We start from the raw sequence: 22,604 nt of genomic DNA, 5'->3' as shown, positions 1-22,604 counted from the left end.
GGATACAATATAAATTCATAAGCAAGTATAATGAAACACAAGAATTACTACAGAAAATTAGACTTTAAAGCTCAATTCCCAAAAAAAGTTTAAAACATTAGATCTAACATTACAGAATATAATTATCATGGTTAATAAACACTTATAAATTATTAAAAGAACTTACAATCAGGTGGATCACACTGCTTCAGCAGTGAGCCCAACCACTTAGGCTGAACACAACACTGAAGGCCAGGAGGAAAAAGTGCCATACTAGTAACTGTTTAAATCAGAAGAGACTGTATATTGTGTGTGCAAGCATGAATACACAATCATATACTCGGTTTAATGCAACCATGGAAGACTAAAGGAAGACCACATTGTAAAAGCTTAATCTCACTCATTTTGAACAATTATGGATAATCTATTCTGCCCTAAAAACAAAAAATTTCAAGAAAGAAAACAACATAAGCAATTAGGAAAAAATTCTTAACTGAAATTCATATAATAGAATTATTGTCACATTGTCTCTATGGTTCAATGTAACAAATGGGCAAGATTCCACACGGCTCGCAATGAAGCAAAGAGCCAAAGAGTTGGCCTTTCTTTTACAATCCTTGAAGTTCCCTGTTTTATTTGTGATATATACACCCTCATCTGGATCATTTTTGAAGGGACTTTTCTCCTAACATAATTAAAACTGAAACTAATTAAAACTGAAACTAATTAAAAAGTGAACTTTTAACAAGTTTTCATTTCCAATATTATCTCATTACTGATAAAAATAAATCAGCCATATTAAAATGAGTTAGTTCAAGAAGCCAGTACTCTTATAACTAATATATATTCTAATTGAAAGATTCTTATCTCATCCCTAGCACTGTGAAGCCCGATGACTAGCAAGGACACAGGAAGGAGAGAAAGAAAGAGAGAGAGAGTGGAGAGCAGCAACTTGTACGTCACATCACAGACACACACACTGCCTGCAATGCTGACACTAGTATTGATTGAAACTGGAAGAGTCCAACTCAATGCAGGTAAGTAAATGGCAAATATGAAGCTCTGAAGGCTACTACTACTGTATCAGCAGCTGGAAGGAATTAGTAAGCATAACTTAAATCTAAAGTTGATTTTTCTAAAAATTACTATAATATGAGAGATATCTTTATCTGAAACAGTTTCATATTACAATTATGATAAATTTAATGAAGTAATATTAGTTAAATTAATGGTTTTAATTTATTTTTACTTAAATATCAACTTTTTGTGAAATATGAAAATTAATTTAAATGAAGAAAAACAAAAATCTACTAAATACTATACACACAAATAAAGATTATATATTAGTAAGTACATTATGCTGTCAAAATATTGAAACTTTGCTAAATATCAAATTTAGCAGTTATGAAAATCTGAATTTATTTAACCTACATATAGTTTTCTGAACAAAAAATATTTAAAGCATTTTTTATTATTTAAAAATAAAATAACTTTATGCTCCTCAGGAGGGGGGCTCACTTCTTGTCAAGCACAGACCTGGAAAATCTAGAAGTGCCTTAAGCAAACTGTCTTTTCTTTTTCTAGACTTAGTTCCTTTTCCTTGTTTTTTTTTTTTTTTTGTTCTTAATTTCTCTAACTGAAATTTATCTTTTCTAGGGCTTAGAAAGAAAATATGACGCCACAACCTGTTTATATTTCACCTGTATATAATGACAGAAAACTCAAAATTAGCAATATTGGTGATAGGACTCTGACAATGGCTGGAATGGCACGTCCAGCAGAGAAAAAGATAAGGGTTTTCAAAGTTGTCGATAAGCAAAATTGTCATGCAATGGGGAGAAACTTGCAAAATATAATCAGAATTGCAACATGAATGTGAAGACCATAGCTTTTACAATAGGAAAGCTGGAAAACTTAAGAAGGGAGACAGATTAGGTTAAACTGGATGTGGTAGGTTTGTATGAAATGAGGTTGGAAAAGGGGAGGGAACTTTAGAAGGTAAACATTTAAGTTTTATATTCTGGTGTCGAAGAGAGAAGAAATGTAGTAGTAGTAGTGTTGAATAAAGAAATAAGGAAATTCATGAAGAGGCTGAATAGTTACCAAGAGGATAATGATGCTAAGGATAAAAGCTGAACCTAGAGTTATGGTGGAGGCACAGGTATATGTGCCAATATTAGATTTAAAATATACTGCATGAAAGACATTATTAAATTTACACGAGTAGAAATGATATAGGAGAAAACACAAGACTGTATAGAGAAATGTGTGAGGATATTTATTCTGAACTAATGCTAATTTATATGAATTTATTTGGTATGTATTATAAATAAAAATTTCCTGTATTATAAATAAATAAATTTTATTTATAATACACGTATGTATTATAAATAAAAATGTAAATTAACCTTAGTTCAAAATAAAAATCTTCATGTTTTTCTATACAGTTTTCTATTTTATCTTATACAAGCATTAGATTACGATGGAGAAGTAGATGGAATGAATAAGAGCAGAAGAAATAATTGTTAATTGGTAGTAATAATGAATTGGAATGTGGTGAAAGACGAGATGGGAACTGTGTGGAAGATTATGGATCAGGAAGGAGGAATGACAGAGGGCAGAAGCTTTCAATTTGAGAAGATAAATAAATTGGTGGTGATTAATACCACATATACACACACACAAAAACATTATGACCACCTACTTAATGGTGCATTGGGCCACCTTTCAAACATTAAAACTGCATGCACCCAGAAGTTACCTCAACCTCCATGAGATTTGCAGGTGTCCTCAAGTATCCTGGACCAGCCAGACAGAAAGATGTTCTGGAGCTCAGCAAGGCACTAACATAGGCTGGTAAATGTTGCATTCCACATAGCCCACAAATATTCAATGGAATTGATGTCAGGGGAATTAAGCATCCAGAGGAGCACACAAAATGATTGAACATGATCCTTGAACCATTCATGCACAATGCAGGCATCCTGACACAGGGGCACTGTCTTGTTTAAAGAGTCCAAGGCCATTTGGATGTGCTCATCATGTAGGGCAAAACTTGGTCTGAAACAACACCAAGGCAGGAACTGATGGTGATGGTGAGGGTGTGCTCAATGGGAGATGAGGTGACCCAGCGATGTCCATGAAAACATCCCTCAAACCATGACACCTGCTGCAGACTGTTTTCAAACAACTGTGCAGTCACATTGCAGCTGTTTACCTGCTCACCATTGAAAATGAGAGCCCATCCATTGGTATAATGGATGCTGGAACCTTGATCCATCAGAAGATGGTGACTCATTGCCAGTCATTCAATGTCCAGGAACATTGCTCCTGTGGCCATTGCAGGCAGAGGTGTTGATGACAGTTGGTCAACACAGGCACATGAACAGACTGCCTACTCCACAGGCTTATCCAGAGCATCTGCTGGATGGTGTACTCAAAGGCATTATTCTGTGATCCTGGTCATAGTTTGCAATCAACTGAGGGATCATGAGCTGTCTATTGTCTTAGACAGCATGAACCAACTGCTGTTCACCTCTACTGTCAATTATGTGCTGGGATGATGATTTCCCCATCGCAGCACATTGGGTGGTTGTATGCCCTTCTTTACATCATTCCCACCACACCTTCACTATGGTTCCCTCAAAGAGCCGGCATGCTGAAATGCTAGCCCACCTTCCTAGCACTGCAAACCATTCCCTGTTCGAACTCCATCAGGCCCTTCTCTTTCTACATGCACGGGCTTTGCACTTAGAGGCACTATCTATGCAGTCACCATATATGTTATGCTGGTCAGTGACATCACTTCTAGGTGATATGAGATATATTCACTTGTAGAGACAGGGGTGATCAAATTGTTTTGGCTTAAGAGTGTACAGTAATACCCCGAAGTTACGCGATAGGTGGGTCTGACGAAAATCGCTTAAGTCGAATTCGCGTAAGTCGGGGTAAAACTTTGCATATAAATACATATAAATTTTGTTTAATTTATATGTATTTATATGCAAAAATACATATAAATTAAACACTAGTTTAGAAGAAAAATATTTAATAAAATTGCAGTTATTTATACATATTAATACAAATTATGTATTAAAAAAATAAATGAGTTACGTAAAAAAGTTATTTCGATGTCGATGGCTTCATAAATTCTAACAAATTCGTTTGACGACACAGTGCCTTCTTTTTTTCATGCAGAATTTCTTCCTAGCAAGCTAATAATTTTTTTATTCCTTGCTTTGTAGCTATAACGCGTTCTTCAATTGAGCTGAGACCTTCTGTCAAGCTTGCAATTGTCATGTGCTTTATGTGCTTTTCTGGTGGAACTGGGTCTGAAGTTTCGGATACTTCAGTGATGTTTTGCTCACGCATCTCTATGAGCTCATTCATTGTCAGCTCCTGACTAGGTGAATCCAACAGCTTGTTGACATCATCACCATTGACTTCCAAATATAATTGCCTGGCAAGATTAACAACTTCTTCTATCACATGAGCGACATGATCAGTTTCTGGCGTTGTTTTTGTCTCGGTTTTGAAAAAAAAAAATGGACAAAGTTACTTCCAGACACCATTCAATGTTTTTTTGTGAATTTCATCCCAAGATTCTTCAATGATTCTTACGGCATCTAAAAGATTGAATTAATGGTTTATTATTCTTACTATTTTGTATTCTATATTCTACTATTTTATATTCTTACTATCTTACTATTTTGTCTCATTAGCTTCATTCAGACGTGCAAACGAACGCCTCGTGTAGTAAGTCTTGAATGTTTTGATGACTCCCTGGTCCATCGGTTGAAGCAAGCTGGTTGTGTTTGGAGGCAAAAACACAACTTTCACACGTGGGTCGAAATTAATTAGGGTGGCAAGATTGTGACCGGGTGCATTGTCTATAAGAAACATCACTTTAAATGGAATCTGTTTAGACTTGCAATAACGTTCGACTTCGGGTATGAAATGGTGACCAAACCAGTCCTCAAAAACGGAAGCAGTAACAAAAGCTTTATGACTTGACTTCTAAATCACTGGTAAGCTGATTTTAGATTTTTTTTTTTTTTTTTTTTTTCTTATGAAAATCCCAAACACGAAAGGTATCAAAACCTATAGTACTTAGTACTGTGCATGGGTTGAAGGAGAAGTATGGGGGGGATGCCGGAAAACTTTGCTCTAGAGACTAAACATGAGTTACGTAAGTCACCACTTCAAGCCTCCAATAAGCAAAGTGGTGGTATTTCACCGGTTGATGAAAGTCATCTACCACCTGTAATATACACCAAACGAAAAAATCAAGAACCGCGTAACTCCGAGTTCGCGTAAGTCGAGCTTTACTGTATATAAAAAAATAATCTTTATTGCTACTTGAACATAAACAGCAAGCAGTAATACTACCCACCTCAGCTTAGAGACAAGAGATCTAACAGAAGAAATAATAATAATAAAATAAACAGTGATATTTAGTAAAATGAAGATCATTAGCATTAATGATATTAGCCTGTTCAAACCCTAGTTTAGACTGATTAATAACTGCTTTACAATTGTTAAGAGCTTCGGTGTAGGCAGAAAATGAAACTGAAGAATTAGAAACAAGCCAATTACAATATGCAACATTCTTCTCTTGAACAGCCTTAGCACATTTATTGGAAAACCAAGGTTTGGATAAAGTACGAGATTTTAAAGTGGAGTGTGGGATAAAGGATACCATTCCTGCAAGAATAATTTCACTGACACGATCTGAGCAAACATTGACATCAGAAGTTTTGAAACAGTAATCCGACCAAGGAAAAGAAGTCGCACAGGTCATCCCATTTTGCATTCCTGTAATGCCAAACAACACGAGGTTGGGAATAGCCACGAGATAAAGGTTCCATTGGAGAAGAGACAATCACCAAGTTGTGATCTGAAGTGCCTAAAGGACCTCTCACTTCGACCGTGTACTTAGAAGGGTTGTTTGTGAGAAAAAGATCAAGCGTATTGGCTGTATGATTAGGATTGTCCGGTATTCTTGTAGGTAAATGAACAATCTATGCTAGGTCATTAGTAATTGCAAAAGCCTCAGCATCTCAACCTGCTGAGTTGGTGTGACTAGAAAACGGAAGCCAGCTGGAGTTGTGAACATTAAAATCAACAAGGAAAATTACCTCACTGTTAGGAAAGTTAGACTGGAGAAAGTCAAGTTGCAAAGAGAGGAAGTCAAAGAGCTCCAAGTGATTAGTGAAGTTGGGAGAACAGTAGAGACAGCAGATGAATTTGACACAATGAGGTAGAGAGATTTTAAGCCAGAGAATATCAAAGAGAGGAGATTCCAAATTGCCAAGTCTCTGACAGGGAATATCAGAACGGACATATGCACAAGTTCCACCTTTGAGGCGAAAGGAATCATACAGCGAATAATTTGGGCATCTGAGATGAGCAGTAGTTGAATCAACCGATAACTGAGATTCTATCAGAAAAAGTACATGGGGTTTGGCAGACTGCAAGTGGAAATGGACATCGTTGAGACTAGAATTGAGACCACGTATATTTGTGAAATGAATTAGGAAGTGCTTGGGAGGTTTAGATCTTTTCGCAGATAAGCTCGCTCTATTAGTTTGAAAATTCATGATGTATTTAATAGTAAGAAAAAGTGGGTGGGACATGCTGTATGAAGTAATGAAATTTTTGGATATGGCGTACACGTGCTAAGAATATACCCAGATCCTTGACATAACGTGGCCTCGACAATGCTCCCCGCATACACACTACTCGGAGTCCCTCCAGTCACTATCTGGCAGAGTAGAGGTAGCAAGATTATACACTAGCTGATCCGGAAGCCTCCTAGAGAGTTACCAATAGGTTCGGTCCGGTGTACTAACTAGCGGCCGGCCTGCGAACACCGTTTTAGAGCTGTACCCTCGAAATGTAAGGAATATTGGATCTCACCACGACGTTCATCATAACCTCAAAAGTCATCAATCATACTGCATGATGGAAGAGATAGGGAAGGGTTGACCGGAACTTAGCTCTAGAGACTAAACATGTGTTCCACCACTACAAGCCTGCAATAAGCAAAGTGGTGGTATTTCACCGGTTGATGAGAGTCATCTACCACCTAGTACTGCCTGGTAACATAGATGGGCAACGTTCCTCCATGTGGTGTGGGCGCCACGCCTCGACCCCCTGCTTACGTTGGTTCACACCTGGGTGGTCACCCACCATGTACTTGTGCATGGAGGTTATACCCAGGATTACTAACAGTCCCACCATCGTGAAGGTGCAAGCAGAGGATTTGGCTGTCACAGACCATCCGGACTTCACCGAAATTGGGTCCACTTGACTTGAGTGTCACCCGAATATCAGTTCCATCAGCATTTAAAACTCCCAAGTAGCAAGTACAGCTTGTCTGGCATATCTGAGAGAATGTCTGTGACAACCTCAAGGACCACTATATAAATCTATAGGAACCTTCCATGAATCCAAGAGTGTTCTCATCCCTTAGAGCATCGTAGTGGGAAAAACTTGCATGAATAATATTTGTAAAAGAATAAGAGAAATTTACCTCAATATGATACGTAGAACACTTCCGTATGATACTCTCCAGAAATTAAAATGATGTATCAATAGGTTATACCTGGAGAGAAAGGAAGTGAATGAAATAATCAATAAGAGTTTAGAAATGAATTTGATAGTATGAACCAGATCTATAATGCTCAATATGTTCTACGGTGATATCAATATTTGTAAAAGAATAAGAAAAGTTTACGTCAATATGATATGTAGAACACTTCCGTATGATACTCTCCAGAAATTAAAACATCAATGAGGTCAGAAATGAATTTGATAGTATGAACCAGAGCTATAATACTCAATATGTTTTAATTTCTGGAGAGTATCATACTGAGGTAAACTTCTCTTATTCTTTTACAAATATTGATATCAACGTAGAACGTATTGAGCATTATAGCTCTGGTTCATACTATCAAATTCATTTCTAAACTCTTATTGATTATTTCATTCACTTCCTTTCTCTCCAGGTATAACCTATTGATACATCATTTTAATTTCTGGAGAGTATCATACAGAAGTGTTCCTACGTATCATATTGAGGTAAACTTCTCTTATTCTTTTACAAAGTAATTATGTATGGAAAAGTAAAATTTAAGAGAAAAGTTTGAGAACAGAGAGAAAAGAAAGTTAACAAACAGGATACAGAAAATATGAGGATTACAGAAAGAATAAAAGTTGAAAAGGAAGACAAGATAAATTGAAAGGGGAGGAGAAGGAAGGTCAAAAAAGAATGTTGATTCACTTCATGACATGACAGATTAATTATTAGCTGAGATTATCATAATTTGTTGGGGTTCCACAATCATTTATTCTGTAAGGAAAATAATAACTAGAGGAACAGAACTAGGCAAAATAATTAGCATTAGCATTAATAAAGGCACATGATGCAAGAAAGCAAGCTTATATAGCACATGATGCAAGAAAACAAACTTATATATCATCAGCCAAAAAAAAATCTAATTTTACCCATCCACTCGCTCCAAATGTTTGTCTAGTTCTGCCTGGATATTTAAGCTATCAACTTGTACAACAACAGATGGAAGTTTGTTCCAGCTACCAACCACCCGCTGGCTAAAGGCAAACTTCCACACATCTATCCTACAACTGTCTTTCTTCAATTTGAATTTATGCCCTCTTAGGTGATCATTCTGAGCAAGAGGAAGAATCCCATCAGCACTGAGGATGCTCAAACCATTCAAGGCTTTATACACCTCAATCAGATCACCTTACAGGTGCCTAGTCTCCAGACACTGTAATTTGCAAAACTTAAGCCTTTCTTCGTAAGAGCAACCCTTTGTTCCATTCACTAATCTTGTTGCATTTCTCTGTACTCGTTCCAGCAGCTCTACATCCTTCTTAAAATGAGTCCTCCAGACCTGTATACAGTACTCAAGATGTGGCCTGACCATTGCCTTATACAAGGGAATAATCACCTTATCCCTACTAGAAAAATTCCTGTATATCACTGAAGACACCATGAGTTACTCTTGCAGACCATCTGCACTGCTCAGAAAACTTCATATCTGCCTACACAATTTCTCCCAGGTACTTTTCATTCTCTACCACTGTCAGTGTAGTACCACACAGTTGACACAGGAAGCAGTAACCACACGTTACTCTGAGGTTACTGCTTCCCATATGCAGTACTTTACATTTGTCAATGTTAAAATTCAGTTGCCACCTCTCAGCCCATCTGCTCAACTTTTCTAGATCCTGTTGCAGCAGTGTACTGTCATTAGTGTCATTAACAACTCTGTCGACCTTCGTATAGCCTGCAAACTTGGACATTAAGCCTGATATACCATCATCAATACCATTAATAAATACAGAAAACAACAATCGGCCCAACACTACCAACACTGAACCCTGGGGTTTCAGTGTTGGGTCCATCGTAATAACCCACTAATAAAATTAGTCCATGAAGAGCAGTGTCCATTGATTATCACTCTGTTTTCTCCCACTCAACCATCACTTTATCCATAGTAGCAATTTGCCACACTGCCCCAATTTGTGCAGCAGTCTTTCTTGTGCAACAGTATCAAAAGCCTTTCTAAGATCCAAATACAATAAGACCCCCGTATCCATGGGGGATATGTTCCAAGACCTGTGGATGGCTGAAATCGTGGATATAATTTATTTATTACTCCAAAACAGCCGAAGCCTTACAGAGGAGGAATTTTTCAGTAGCAATACCGTAATCATTCTATTTACAATCTGTACACAATGTCAGGTATCAATATACAATTTCAAATATACAAAGTAATTAGCATTAGCATTAGTAGAGGCATTTGATGCAAGAAAGCAAGCTTATGCAGCATCAGCAAAAAAAAAAAAAAAAAAAACCCACTTCCACTTCACCCCTCTGTTCGTTCAAAATACCTGTCCAGCTGAGCCTTAAACTTATTTAGGCTATCAACCTCCACCACAAGGGATGGCAGTCTGTTCCACCAACCAACCACCCGCTGGCTAAAGGCAAATTTCCGCACATCTATCCTACATCTGTCTTTCCTCAATTTGAATTTATGCCCTCTCAGGTGATTTTTCTGAGCTAGAGGAAGAATCCCATCAGCATTGAGCATGCTTAAACCATTCAAGGCTTTATACACCTCTATCAGATCACCTCGCTGGTGCCTAGTCTCCAGACACTGTAATTTGCAAAACTTAAGCCTTTCTTCGTAAGAGCACCCCTTTGTTCCATTCACTAATCTTGTTGCCCTTCTCTGTACTCGTTCCAGCAGCTCTACATCCTTCTTGAAATGAGGCCTCCAGACCTGTATACAGTACTCTAGGTGTGGCCTGACCATTGTCTTATACAATGGAATAATCACCTCCTTATCCCTGCTGGAAAAATTCCTGTATATCATTGACAATACACCATGAGCTACTCGTGCAGCCCGTCTGCACTGCTCAGAGAACTTCATATCTGCCTGCACAATCACCCCCAAGTCCCTTTCATTCTCTACCACTGTCAGTGTAGTACCACAGAGTTGATACGTTGCTCTGGGGTTGCTTTTTCCCATGTGTAGTACTTTACATTTGTCAATGTTAAACTTCATTTGCCACCTCTCAGCCCATCTGCTCAACCTTTCCAGATCCTGTTGCAGCAGCATAGTGTCAGTAGTGTCCTTGACAACCCTGCCAACCTTTGTATCATCTGCAAACTTGGACATTAAGCTTGATATACCATCATCAATATCATTTATAAATACAGAAAACAATAATGGACCCAACACTGAGCCCTGAGGGACTCCACTAATAACATTAGTCCACGATGAGCAGTGTCCATTGATTACCACTCTCTGTCTTCTCCCCCTCAACCACCCCTTTATCCATAGCAGCAATTTGCCTCCAATGTCACACTGCTCCAATTTGTGTAGCAGTCTTCCATGTGCAACAGTATCAAAAGCCTTTCTAAGATCCAAGTATATAATATCAAAGTTATTCCCTGCATCCAGTTCTTTTGTGACTGCATCATAGTATCCAATCAAGTTGGTCAGGCAAGACTTCCCCTTAACAAAACCATGCTGTGTCTGAGCTATAACTGAAGTCTTGTCTAAATGATCCTGCAGTGCTTCTTTAACCAGTGCCTCCATTAATTTTCCTGGAACAGAAGTTAAGCTCACAGGTCTATAATTACTTGTGTCAGCCTTTGATCCTCCTTTGTGAATTGGGGTCACATTTGCACATTTCCAGTCTATGGGTACCTCCCCTGAGTCCAAGGAAGCTCTCATAATTATGGCTCATATCTCATAATCTCATTATCTCATAATTTACAACACATACAATGCATATGATATGTTACAAGCGATCTGCATTTGAGCAAAGCTGTGGTAACAGAGAAATTTGTTTTACTAAGCATCTGTTGTTTTCTTTTCTTGATAGTTTACTAAAAGTAGTTGCATTGATTAATTTGTGTTATTATAATCTTATGGTTATCCCTATTTTTTTTTTTTTTTTTTCCTAATTGTTATTTCTTATCTTTGTTTATTGAGAGAAAAAAAAACAAGTTTTTTTTTTTTTTCCCTACTCAAGCACTTTTTAAACTTAAAGCTAAGTAAACCTATCTTTAAAGTATTGTTATTGTTGTTATTATTAAATTAGTCATTTATTTTCATTCTTCATTAGTTTGATTGTAATACCTTTGTAGTTCTTTTTTGATATTAATGTGTTCATTTAGGATATCAATGTTGGATTCATTCAGAAATTTAGTAGTTCTGTTGAAGTAATGGAATCTGAGGTGATCAGTTCTGAATGGCTCTTGTGCCAGCATATTGTGTCTTCTCAAGACTCTTGGAGGACAGCTGAAGTTTATGAGGTAGAGCAGCTCGGGGGCATCCAACTTTCCAGCCACAAGATGCATTAAGAATATGCAGTCTGATGCAGCTCTTCTTTGGTATAGTGGTACAATCCCGAAGTGAGTGCACCATTCACCATAGGATTTTGTGTTCAATTCCAACCTAGCTTTGTACACCAGGAATCTGACTATGGATTTCTGAATACGTTCCAGTTGTTTTATAAGAGTTAGTTAGTTATTTGGTTTTTAGGAGCATTTGCAACTAAGGCCATATTGCTCCGGGATATGCGGTGGTCATTCCCTGACCTTTCCACATCCTCCGTATTTGGTGGCAACGGGCTCGAACCCCGGTCTAATCAAGAAGCCTGTGCTATGCACTGCTGCTCCTTTCCACCTGGCTACGGAGGCGCCTGTTTGTTTTATAAGAATTTTGGTGTGAGGATTCCAGATTTGTGAGGCATATTCTAGAATTGGGTTGATTATCATCATGCAGGCTGTTTTTATGAGCTGTACGTTGGTGAAATCGAAGCATATTCTTTTAACCAGTCCAAGGGATTTGGAGGCCTTAGCTGTAGTTTTATTTACATGTTTGTTGAAGTTTCCCTTCTCAGAAAACCATACTCCCAAATCTGAAACCTCATGTATTCTCAATAGCTCATGATTATTAGCTTTATAGGGATAATTAATCTTGTGTTTTTGTGATAGTCTGCGACAGACATGGTGCAGCATTTGTTTAAGTTTAGTGTTAGACCATTGTTTGTGATCCATCGGGTGATGGTGTCTAGTCCAATTTCCAGTGATTCACAGCCTTGTGTTGTTTTGTAAATTTTCAAGTCATCTGCATATGAGAGCACTTTGATGTCAACATGTTGCATACCATCTTGTATGTCATTAATATATACAGCAAAGAGTAGTGGCCCCAGAGGAGAACCCTGTGGGACTCCCCTTTGTATATGGAAAGTGGAGGAGTATTTTCCTTCATAATGAACTCTGCTTTTCCTATTTTCAAGGAAGTTAGACATAAGTGATAAGGCATTACTCGATAAACCTATGTGCTTTAATTTGAGGCAAAGCAACTTGTGTGGTACTGAATCAAAGGCTTCATGTAGGTCCAGGTATATAATGTCAATCTGATTGTTATTGTCAAGGCTAAGTTTTATGTCATGTTCTATGGAGAGTAGGTTAGTCACTGTTGATCTGCCCATTAGGAAGCCATGATGAATGTGGCTGAATTTATATTTCATGAAGGAGCAGAGTTGAGAGTAGAGGAGGTTCTCAATAATCTTGCTTAGGGGATTAGACTTGTGTATGGGTCGAAATGAGGAAGGTGTGTCTTTAGCCCCCTTTTTGAAAAGAGGGGTGATAGTGGTTTCCTTTAATATTACGGGGAGTGATCCCTTATTGAAGATGGCTTTGATCAGATGTATAAGATGTTGCAAGATAACAAAGCAGTGTTTCCAGAGTGCCATGGGGAAACTGCCGGCGTTTGTGTCATAACTTAATTTAAATTTGTTGAGGGTATTCAATAAAATCTCTGCATTGACTTCAAATTGTGTCAGGGTATCACTGAAATATATAAGTGAACACCTGCTAACCTCATATATAACGTGATTTTCTTGTAAAGAGGATAAAGTTTAATTGATAAATTAAACCCACAGTAAGACATTACCAACATTAAATACGGTAATAATAAAGTACAGCAGACTCTAGATTTACTGGGATTGGATTAACTGTTATACTTGAAGACTCCAAATAAAAAAAATAAAAAAAAACAACCAGAAATCATAAAATTCAAGTAATAACTAGAATAGTATAAACAAATATTTTGCAAGTCGTAAATAAGCGTCAAGAATCGCCGTTATAAGTTGTCATTGGGATATTAGTGTACCTATTACCATTGAAACCAACCCCCATTGGTTTCACACTGCAAAAAACAAAAAAAAAAAAAAAAGAGACCAAATGTTTAGTTTGATTTAGTGTGTTGCGTCAATTGTTGTGTTCCGTTGCACCAGAAAAGGACAAATTTTGTTTCATTATTTGTATCAGGGATGTCAATTTTTTTTTTTTTTTAATAGTAACTATTTTTTTTTTTAGAAATCGCAAAAATGATGGGCAAACGCAGGAGTTGTGCTTAAAGATTAAACAAAAAATTTAAATTATTCAAAAGTTTGAAAACAGTGCATCCATTAAATCTCTAATGAACCATTATAATGTTGGTGACCAAACCACATGCGACATCGTAAAAAAATAAAGGGAAGCATCGTATTGGACATGCGAGTATTACGTGTTAAGTTTTTTCGTTTTTTTTTCCGAGGTTAAACGCGGGTAACTGAATCAGCAGATATGGGGGCACAACTGTATATGACATCAGGTATCACTGAAAATAGGTATGCATTAATATGGAAATGGATAGTCACAGCTATCCTTAGCCTAGATTTCAGGAAATTAATTAATTAATGTCCCAGTAATTAATGGAAACATGATTTCTCATATTTCCATTAATTATGCATTTTACCCTTTAGGAAGATATTTATGGCAATCAGATATATCAGATGGAGTCTTTTTATTGGATTTCACTCACAGAGATATATATCCCATCTAACAAATGCATTTCGAATATTTCTGCAACCCATAATGCAGCGCAAAACACATTTGCAAAACTGTCCCTTTCTATGGCATTTCCTTCCTCTACCTCTCCTACTATCACCTTCCTACATCTTTATCTCTTTTCTAAGTCTAATAGGGATAGTATGAGGATGACCGAGAACTTTATGCCATACCATATTTCAAAACGGTGCCGTCTGGGTGGTGGTATCCATCTGAGAATAAGTAACATTAGTCTTCTCCTCAGGTGAAGCGTTACTTATTCGAAGTAGTGCAATATCATGGCAACTCGTTGTGAAGATATTCACAATATGAGATATAACTTAAAACGGTGCCGCTTTGCTAATATTCTGTTCATTCAGATTTGGCTATGTATTATTGATGCTTTCGCACTATACAGTAATACCCCGACTTACGCTACCCCGACTTACGCGAACTCGGAGTTACGCAGTTCTTGATTTTTTCGTTTGGCAACGCTGCCGCCCACTATCTTCAAGGTCGTTTTTCATATGTTATCGATATACGGTGCGACGGCGGAGAATGAGAGCGAAAGATGAACAAAATTCAGCTTTGCTGCTTTTATGTTTTTTTTTTCAGTGAAGGGGAAACACATTTCACCATAATAACGTAAAAACCAACACAATTCCAGCTATCGGTATAATTGCAAATGCAATTAGATCGAGTTTACTACCAGTTTATAACAGATTTCACTAGCAGAAACGCAACTGGATTTTTATTGTTTTATGGTAGTAACCCCTAGAAATGTGAGGTGTTAATAGTGTATCTCTGCCTTTATGGTGTTGTCTATTCAGTTGCTACATGCGCGCAGCTTTGTTTATGCGTATCAAGCGTGCCTCCTCGTTTTGTAATTGCGCTTTATTCCCTAAAAATGAGTAAAATACTTAATTAAAAGGTGTGAAAAGGAAGCGTCCTGGTGAAGACACTGCAGATTCAGAAAGAAAAAGAAAAGCAATTATCGATGAACAGAGGCGGACTGGGTCAAAAATTCTTACCCGGGAAAATTTATAGTGGCCTCATACTACGGTTTATGGCCAAAATCACACTGGCCCACCTGGGTTACACTGGCCCCGGTAAGGCTTATGGCCAGTCCGCCTCTGTCGATAGAGAAAAAATATGAAATTGTGAAACGCTTTGAGCGAAATGAAAGACCATGTGATATTGCACGTGCTACAGGCCTAAATGAAGCAACGGCAAAAAGCACATGACAATTGCAAACTTGACAGGTTGAAAATTGAAAAGGGCTCAATTGTAAAGGGCTTAAAAATTTTAGAAAACATAGACTCCAACGAAGAACGCGTTATAGCTACAAAGCAAGGAATAAAAAAATTATTAGCTTGCTACGAAGAAATTCTGCGTGAAAAAAAGAAGGCGCTGTGTCGTCAGACGAATTTGTTAGATTTTATGAAGCCATCGACATCGAAATAACTTTTTAACGTAAGTGATTTGTTTTTTTAATACATATTTTGTATTAATATGTATAAAGAACTGCAATTTTATTAATATTTTTCTTCTAAACTAGTGTTTTTGTTAGTCCTTGGTCCCAATTAAGCAAAATTTATATGTATTTATATGCAAAGTTGTACCCCGACTTACGCGAATTCGACTTACGCGATTTTCGTCGGACCCACCTATCGCGTAACTTCGGGGTATTACTGTACTTATAAGTAGTCTAGACTTTTCCATAGCTTGAGGCTTACGCCCTAAACGCTTTACAGTAGATAATACTATTAAGTTCACCTGTCATTTCAGTTTGTACACGTAAATGCAATAAAATGTATGTTTGGTTGTCATGATTGCTGTTTGCATGATTTCTCATATTTCCATTAATTATGCATTTTACCCTTTGGGAAGATATTTATGGCAATTAGGTATATCAGATGGAGTCTTTTTATTGGATTTCACTCACAGAGATATATATCCCATCTAACAAATGCATTTCGAATATTTCTGCAACCCATAATGCAGCGCAAAACACATTTGCAAAATTCACAAGTGATGCAGTTTTTTTGTATGCCACTGTAGTCAGAGTGAGATAATGGGAGTTCACAGGGTAATCCATGTAAGAGAACCCTGGCCCATTAATTCTCATGGCATGTCCCATGAAGACAAATTGGCAGTCAAAATCAATAGGATTAGGGCATGGGCTGCACATTGGCAATTCCAATAAAATTGTAGCCAATTCTATTGGAATTGCCAATGTGCAGCCCATGCCCTAATCCTATTGATTTTGAATTCAGTTCTCAAACTTGCTAACCTGTGAACTTGCTAGTGATGACTACAATAAAATTGTAGCCATCACTAGCAAGTAGTTCCAGAGTGCGGGAATCTCTTGTTCAATGCTTCTGCTATTTTGGAAAAGCCTCAGGCATTGGTATATGTGGGATCACAGATCTAGAAGGCCATTGTAGAGGAGAGATTACTAATAAGAGGAATTAACAGTGAACTTAAGTCAGAATTGGTATATATCTGAGAAGCCATCAAATCTGGAATTTTTTGTCTTTGCCTTGCGGCGACCAGTAACTTAGCTAATAGTTGATAATGCTTGCTGAAGATACTAGGCTCTCTGAAGTGCAACTAGCATAAGTTTCTCTTAACTCATTAACAACTCGTTGTAACAAACTGTGGTGGCAGAAAGGTAAGTAATAACAATTCGACAGCACCTTCCGCAAACAGAAAGTGAAGTAATTGTAGAGCTAGCAAAAAATGTAGCATACTGTAGAAGTGACAAAAACTATAACCATTCTAAGCAGAGCTTCATCATCCAATGAACAATTTGGCTTATTGTGGTGTGACTGTAGACATCTAAAATGCTGATTTCATACATTAAAATGTAAAAAGTAAAAAAATAGAAAACTATAACTGATTTGAAGGTCGTAAAAACCAGCAACTTTGCAAAAATAGAGAACCAGATTTTTATATTGCCAGCAAAAAGCCATGTGGGTGGGGGGGGAACTAATAGAGTTTACAACATATCACACTCTGGTACCTTGCCTAACGGCTCTTTCTCAATGGTTTCCTTTGAGAGATTTGCCAACAGATAAAAATAATATCAGAAGGATTTAAGCCCTACAAGATGTCTGGAATATTCTTCTTTCTATGGCTTCATTATCTTTCTTAAAGCCATAGAAGGGTTCAAATATATCCTTTCTATGATTCATTATTTTTCAATCTTCATTATCTTTCTTGAAGCCATAGAAGGCTGAAGAAGGATAATTAAACTATTTAAATCTACAGAATCAAATGGTTCTGTATATTTAATGGAATTTAAACTTTAACTTTCAATCCTATTCTTCACACTTAATGAACTTGATTTTATCATGACATATTCTCCAAGAATACTATACTATCCAATTTTAAAGATGTTTCTAAGTAAATAAAGTCTTTGCTAATTTAATATTATTATGGACATGACTGGTTTACAGAAGAGCTATAATAGGTGTTTTTTTTGACATTTTAATTTCCATTTTAATTTTGAAGAATAACCTGACATCTCTTTGAAACCAACCCCCTCCTGCATGATGGGGTGAAAAAAGTTCCTACAATGGGCAATAAAACTAGAACTTTGGGCCTCTTTTTCCAAATTCAAGATAGAAACAAATGCCAGACAATTCCAAACTACCTTAAGCACTGGGAAAGCAAAAATAAGAGTAGGAGTGTGTTATAGGCCTAATGACTCTGTGGTACTACACTGACAGTGGTAGAGAATGAAAAGGACCTGGGAATAATTGGGCAGGCAGATATGAAGTTCTCTGAGCAGTGCAGACGAGCTGCAAGAGTAGCTCATGGTGTCTTGTCAATGATATACAGGAATTTTTCTGGCAGGGATAGGGATGTGATTATTCCCTTGTATAAGGGCATTGGTCAGGCCACACCTTGAGTACTGTATACAGGTCTGGAGGCCTCATTTCAAGATGGATGTAGAGCTGCTGGAACGAGTACAGAGAAGGGCAACAAGATTAGTGAATGGAACAAAGGGTTGCTCTTACGAAGAAAGGCTTAAGTTTTGCAAATTACAGAGTCTGGAGACTAGGCATCGGTGAGGTGATCTGATAGAGGTGTATAAGGCTTTGAATGGTTTGAGCATGCTCAATGCCGATGGGATGCTCCTCTTGCTCAGAATAATAACCTGAGAGGGCATAAATTCAAATTGAGGAAGGACGGATGTCGGATAGATGTGCGGAAATTTGCCTTTAGCCAGCGGGCAGTTGGTTTGTGGAATAGACTTCCATCACTTGTTGTTGAAGTTGATAGCCTAAACAAATTTAAGGCTCAGCTGGACAGGTATTTCGAACGAACGGAGGGGTGAAATGGGAGTAGTGGTTGTGTGTGTGTTTTTTTTTTTTTTTTTTGGCTGATGCTGAATAAGCTTGCTTTCTTGCATCATATGCCTCTACTAATGCTAATGACTCTGATGAGTACAATGAATAACTGTATAGAGAAATAGAGTGGGCCAGTAAATCAGAATATTTTATAATGGGGGATTTTAATTTCCCAGATATTGACTGGAACCTGTGGGTTGGTCACTTCACACTAGCAAGACTTGTATGGATTTATTGGATGATTGTTTTCTATAGCAGCATCTTCAAGAGGCAACCAGAGGGAGTAATACTCTTGATCTGATTATCAGAAGTGATTATTCATGCATTAAGAATCTGTAGTTAAAAGAACCACTAGGTGGCAGTGATCAAGTGTACTGATGTTGGATTTACTCAAATATGTAAGTACCATTAGGGATAAAGGGAAGAGTTTTCATTTTCATAAAGGTGATTACAGTGGTCTCAGACAGTTTTTAAATTCTATACAGTGGGACCAACTGATGATGTTACCAACAGCAAATTCTAAATGGGAAGCATTCAAGGAATTAATCTTGGAAACCACTAAGCTTTACATACCAACTAAGAAATACTGTTCATTGTTAAGGCTTAAATGGATGTCAGATGAGCTAATGAAACTCATGAAAGAGAAGAAAAATGTGTGGGATGCATTTAATTATCAGGCGACATACAGCCTATAGCAGATATAAGCTAGTCTGTAATGAAGTCACAAAGAAGGTTAGGAAACGAATGCAGATTATGAGAAATCTTGGGCAAAGGATGCAAAGAAAAAGGGCATGGACTTCTTTACTTATATCAACTCTAGAAGGAAGGGGATTATTAATCAGATTGGCCCACTTGATATCAATGGTTCAACTGTTCGTGATTCTGCTCAGATAGCTATCAAACTGAATGAGTATTCTGAATCTACATTCACACATGAGAAATTCAGTAGGGCACTGGAGGACAGAAGCTTATTAAACTCCAATAGGGAGCTAAATGATTTTTTAATAACTGAAAGGAAAGTGGAAGAGAAATCGTTGAAATTAAACATAAGAAAGGCACGTGGGGTAGTTGGAATCTACCAATTATGTTAAGAAAGGCAGCAAAGGAAGTAAGCAAAGCCTTAGCCATATGACTCAAATGAGTACAATGAACAATTGTACAGAGAAATAGAGTGGGCTTGTAAACCAGAATGTCTTATAATGGGGGATTTTAACTTCCCAGATATTGACTGGAACTTGTGGGTGGGTCACTCACACGCTAGTCAGACTTTTCTGGATTTATTGGATGATTGTTTTTTGCGGCAGCATGTTTGAGAGGCAACCAGAGAGGGTAATACTCTTGATCTGGTTATCAGCAGTAATCATTCTTGTATTAAGAATTTGCAGATAAAGGAACCACTAGGTGGCAGTGATCACAGTGTACTGATGTGGGATTTACTTAAAGATATAATTACCATCAGGTAAAGGAAAGGGTATTTGCTTCCGTAAAGGTGAGTACAGTGGTCTCAGACAGTTTTTAAATTCTGTACAGTGGGATCAACTGACAATGTTACCAACAGTAAATTATAAGTGGGAAGCATTCAAGGAATTAATTGTGGATGCTACTAAACGTTTCATACCAATTAAGAAATATTGTTCAAGGTTTAGGCCAAAATGGTTATCAAATGAACTAATGAGGCTCGTGACAGAGAAGAAAACTGCATGGGAGGCATATAAATTATCAAGCGACTCAGAAGCCTATGGCAGATATAAGCTAGTCTGTAATCAGGTCACCAAGGAGGTTAGGCAGGCGAAGGCAGATTACGAGAAATCTTTGGTAAAGGATGCTAAGAAAAACAGCAAGGATTTCTTTACTTATATAAACTCTAAAAGGAAGGAGATGAATCTGATTGGTCCACTTGACATCAATGGTTCAACTGTTGATGATCCTGCTCAGATAGCAAACAAACTGAATGAGTATTTTGCATCTACATTCACACATGAGGGTTTATTATGGTTTGAAAATGGCAGAAGCTTATCAAATTGTAGCAGGGTGCTTAATGATTTTGTAATAACTGAGAGCAAAGTGGAAGAGAAATTGTTGAAGTTAAACATAACAAAGGCACCTGGGGTGGATGGGATCTATCCAGTTATATTAAAGGGGGTGGCAAAGCAACTAAGCAAACCCTTAGCCATAATTATGAGAGCATCCTTGGACTCAGGGGAGGTCCCCACGGACTGAAGATGTGCAAATGTATCCCCAATTCACAAAGGGGGATCGAAGAGTGACACGAGTAATTACAGACCAGTTAGTTTAACTTCTGTTCCGGGTAAAATAATGGAGTCACTGGTTAAAGATGCATTGCAGGATCATCTAGACAAGACTGCAGCAATAATTCAAACAGAGCACAGGTTTGTTAAGGGAAATTCTTGTCTGACAAATCTGATAGGATATTATGATGTGGTTACAAAGGAACTGGATGCAAAAAATAATTTTGATATCATATATTTGGATTTCAGGAAAGCTTTTGACACTGTTGTGCATGGAAGACTATTGTACAAATTGGAGCAGAATGGCATTAGCAGAGGCATATAATGCAAGAAAGCAAGCTTATGCAGCATCAGCCAAAAAAAAAAAAAAAAAAAAAAACCCTTCCACTTCAGCCCTCCGTTCGTTCGAAATACCTGTCCAGCTGAGCCTTAAATTTATTTAGGCTATCAACTTCCACAACAAGGGATGGAAGTCTGTTCCACCAACCAACTATCCGCTGCCTAAAGGCAAATTTCCGCACATCTATCCTACATCTGTCTTTCCTCAATTTGAATTTATGCCCTCTCAGGTGATTATTCTGAGCAAGAGGCAGTATCCCATCAGCATTGAGCATGCTCAAACCATTCAAGGATTTGTACACCTCTATCAGATCACCTCGCAGGTGCCTAGTATTAAGGGTAAGTTGCTACAATCGATAAAAGGATGGTTGAGTGGGAGAAGACAGAGGGTGGTAATTAATGGGTGCTGCTCTTCGTGGACTAATGTTATTAGTGGAGTCTCACAGGATTCGGTGTTGGGTCCTGTGTTGTTTTGTATATTTATCAATGATATTGATGAAGGTAAATCAGGCTTAGTGTTGAAGTTTGTAGATGATACAAAGGTTGGCAGGGTTGTTAATGACAGTAATGGCAGTGTGCTACATCAACAGGATCTAGATAATTTGGGCAGACGGGCTAAGAAGTGGAAACTGAAGCTTAACCTTGACAAATGCAAAGTACTGCATATGGGTAGAAGTAATCCCAAAGAAACGTACCAACTGTGCGGTACTACACTTAAGGTGGCAGAAAATGAAAAAGACCTGGGAGTGATTGTGCAGTCAGATATGAAGTTTTCTGAGCAATGCGGACAGGCTGCCAGGGCAGGTCATGGGGTTTTGTCAATGATATATAGGAATTTTGCTAGCAGGGAAAAGGAGGTCATTGTCCCTCTGTATAAGGCAATGGTCAGGCCACGCCTTGAATACTGCGTACAGGTCTGGAGGCCTCATTTTAGGAAGGATGTTGATTTGCTTGAGTGTGTACAGAGAAGGGCAATAAGATTGGTGAGGGAATGAAGGGATACTCTTACCAAGAGAGGCTTAAGTTCTGCAAATTGAAGTGGCTGGAAACTAGGCATCTGCACGGTGATCTCAATGAGGTGTATAAGGCCTTGAATGGGTTGAGGACGCTGAATTCTGATGGGATCCTTCCACTTGTTCAGATTACGAACCTAAGGGGGCATAAATTCAAATTAAGAAAAGACAGATGTAGAATAGATGTGCGGAAATTTGCCTTTAGCCAGCGGGTGGTTAATTGCTGGAACAAACTTCCATCTGT

General features: G+C 37.7%; 1 protein-coding gene across 4 annotated transcripts in view; it reads right to left on the bottom strand.

Moving 5' to 3' along the window:
- stmA (Protein EFR3 homolog stmA) overlaps positions 1-22,604 on the bottom strand; it is a 227,380-nt gene that overhangs the window by 186,678 nt on the left and 18,098 nt on the right. For 2 of the 4 annotated variants that reach the window (XM_090371258.1, XM_090371259.1), the window contains exon 1: positions 167-689. The exons of the other annotated variants lie outside the window; for them this stretch is intronic. In XM_090371258.1, coding sequence (XP_090227384.1) covers positions 167-251 — 85 coding nt within the window. In that variant the 5' untranslated portion in view covers positions 252-689. Of the gene's footprint in view, positions 1-166; positions 690-22,604 lie in introns of those variants that run through there. 4 annotated transcript variants of the gene reach the window in all.

This window comes from Mastigoproctus giganteus, chromosome 4, assembly GCF_048544385.1.
Source record: "Mastigoproctus giganteus isolate SK-2022 chromosome 4, ASM4854438v1, whole genome shotgun sequence".
Classification (NCBI taxonomy): domain Eukaryota; kingdom Metazoa; phylum Arthropoda; class Arachnida; order Uropygi; family Thelyphonidae; genus Mastigoproctus; species Mastigoproctus giganteus.
This window is presented reverse-complemented; position numbering and strand designations above follow the sequence as displayed.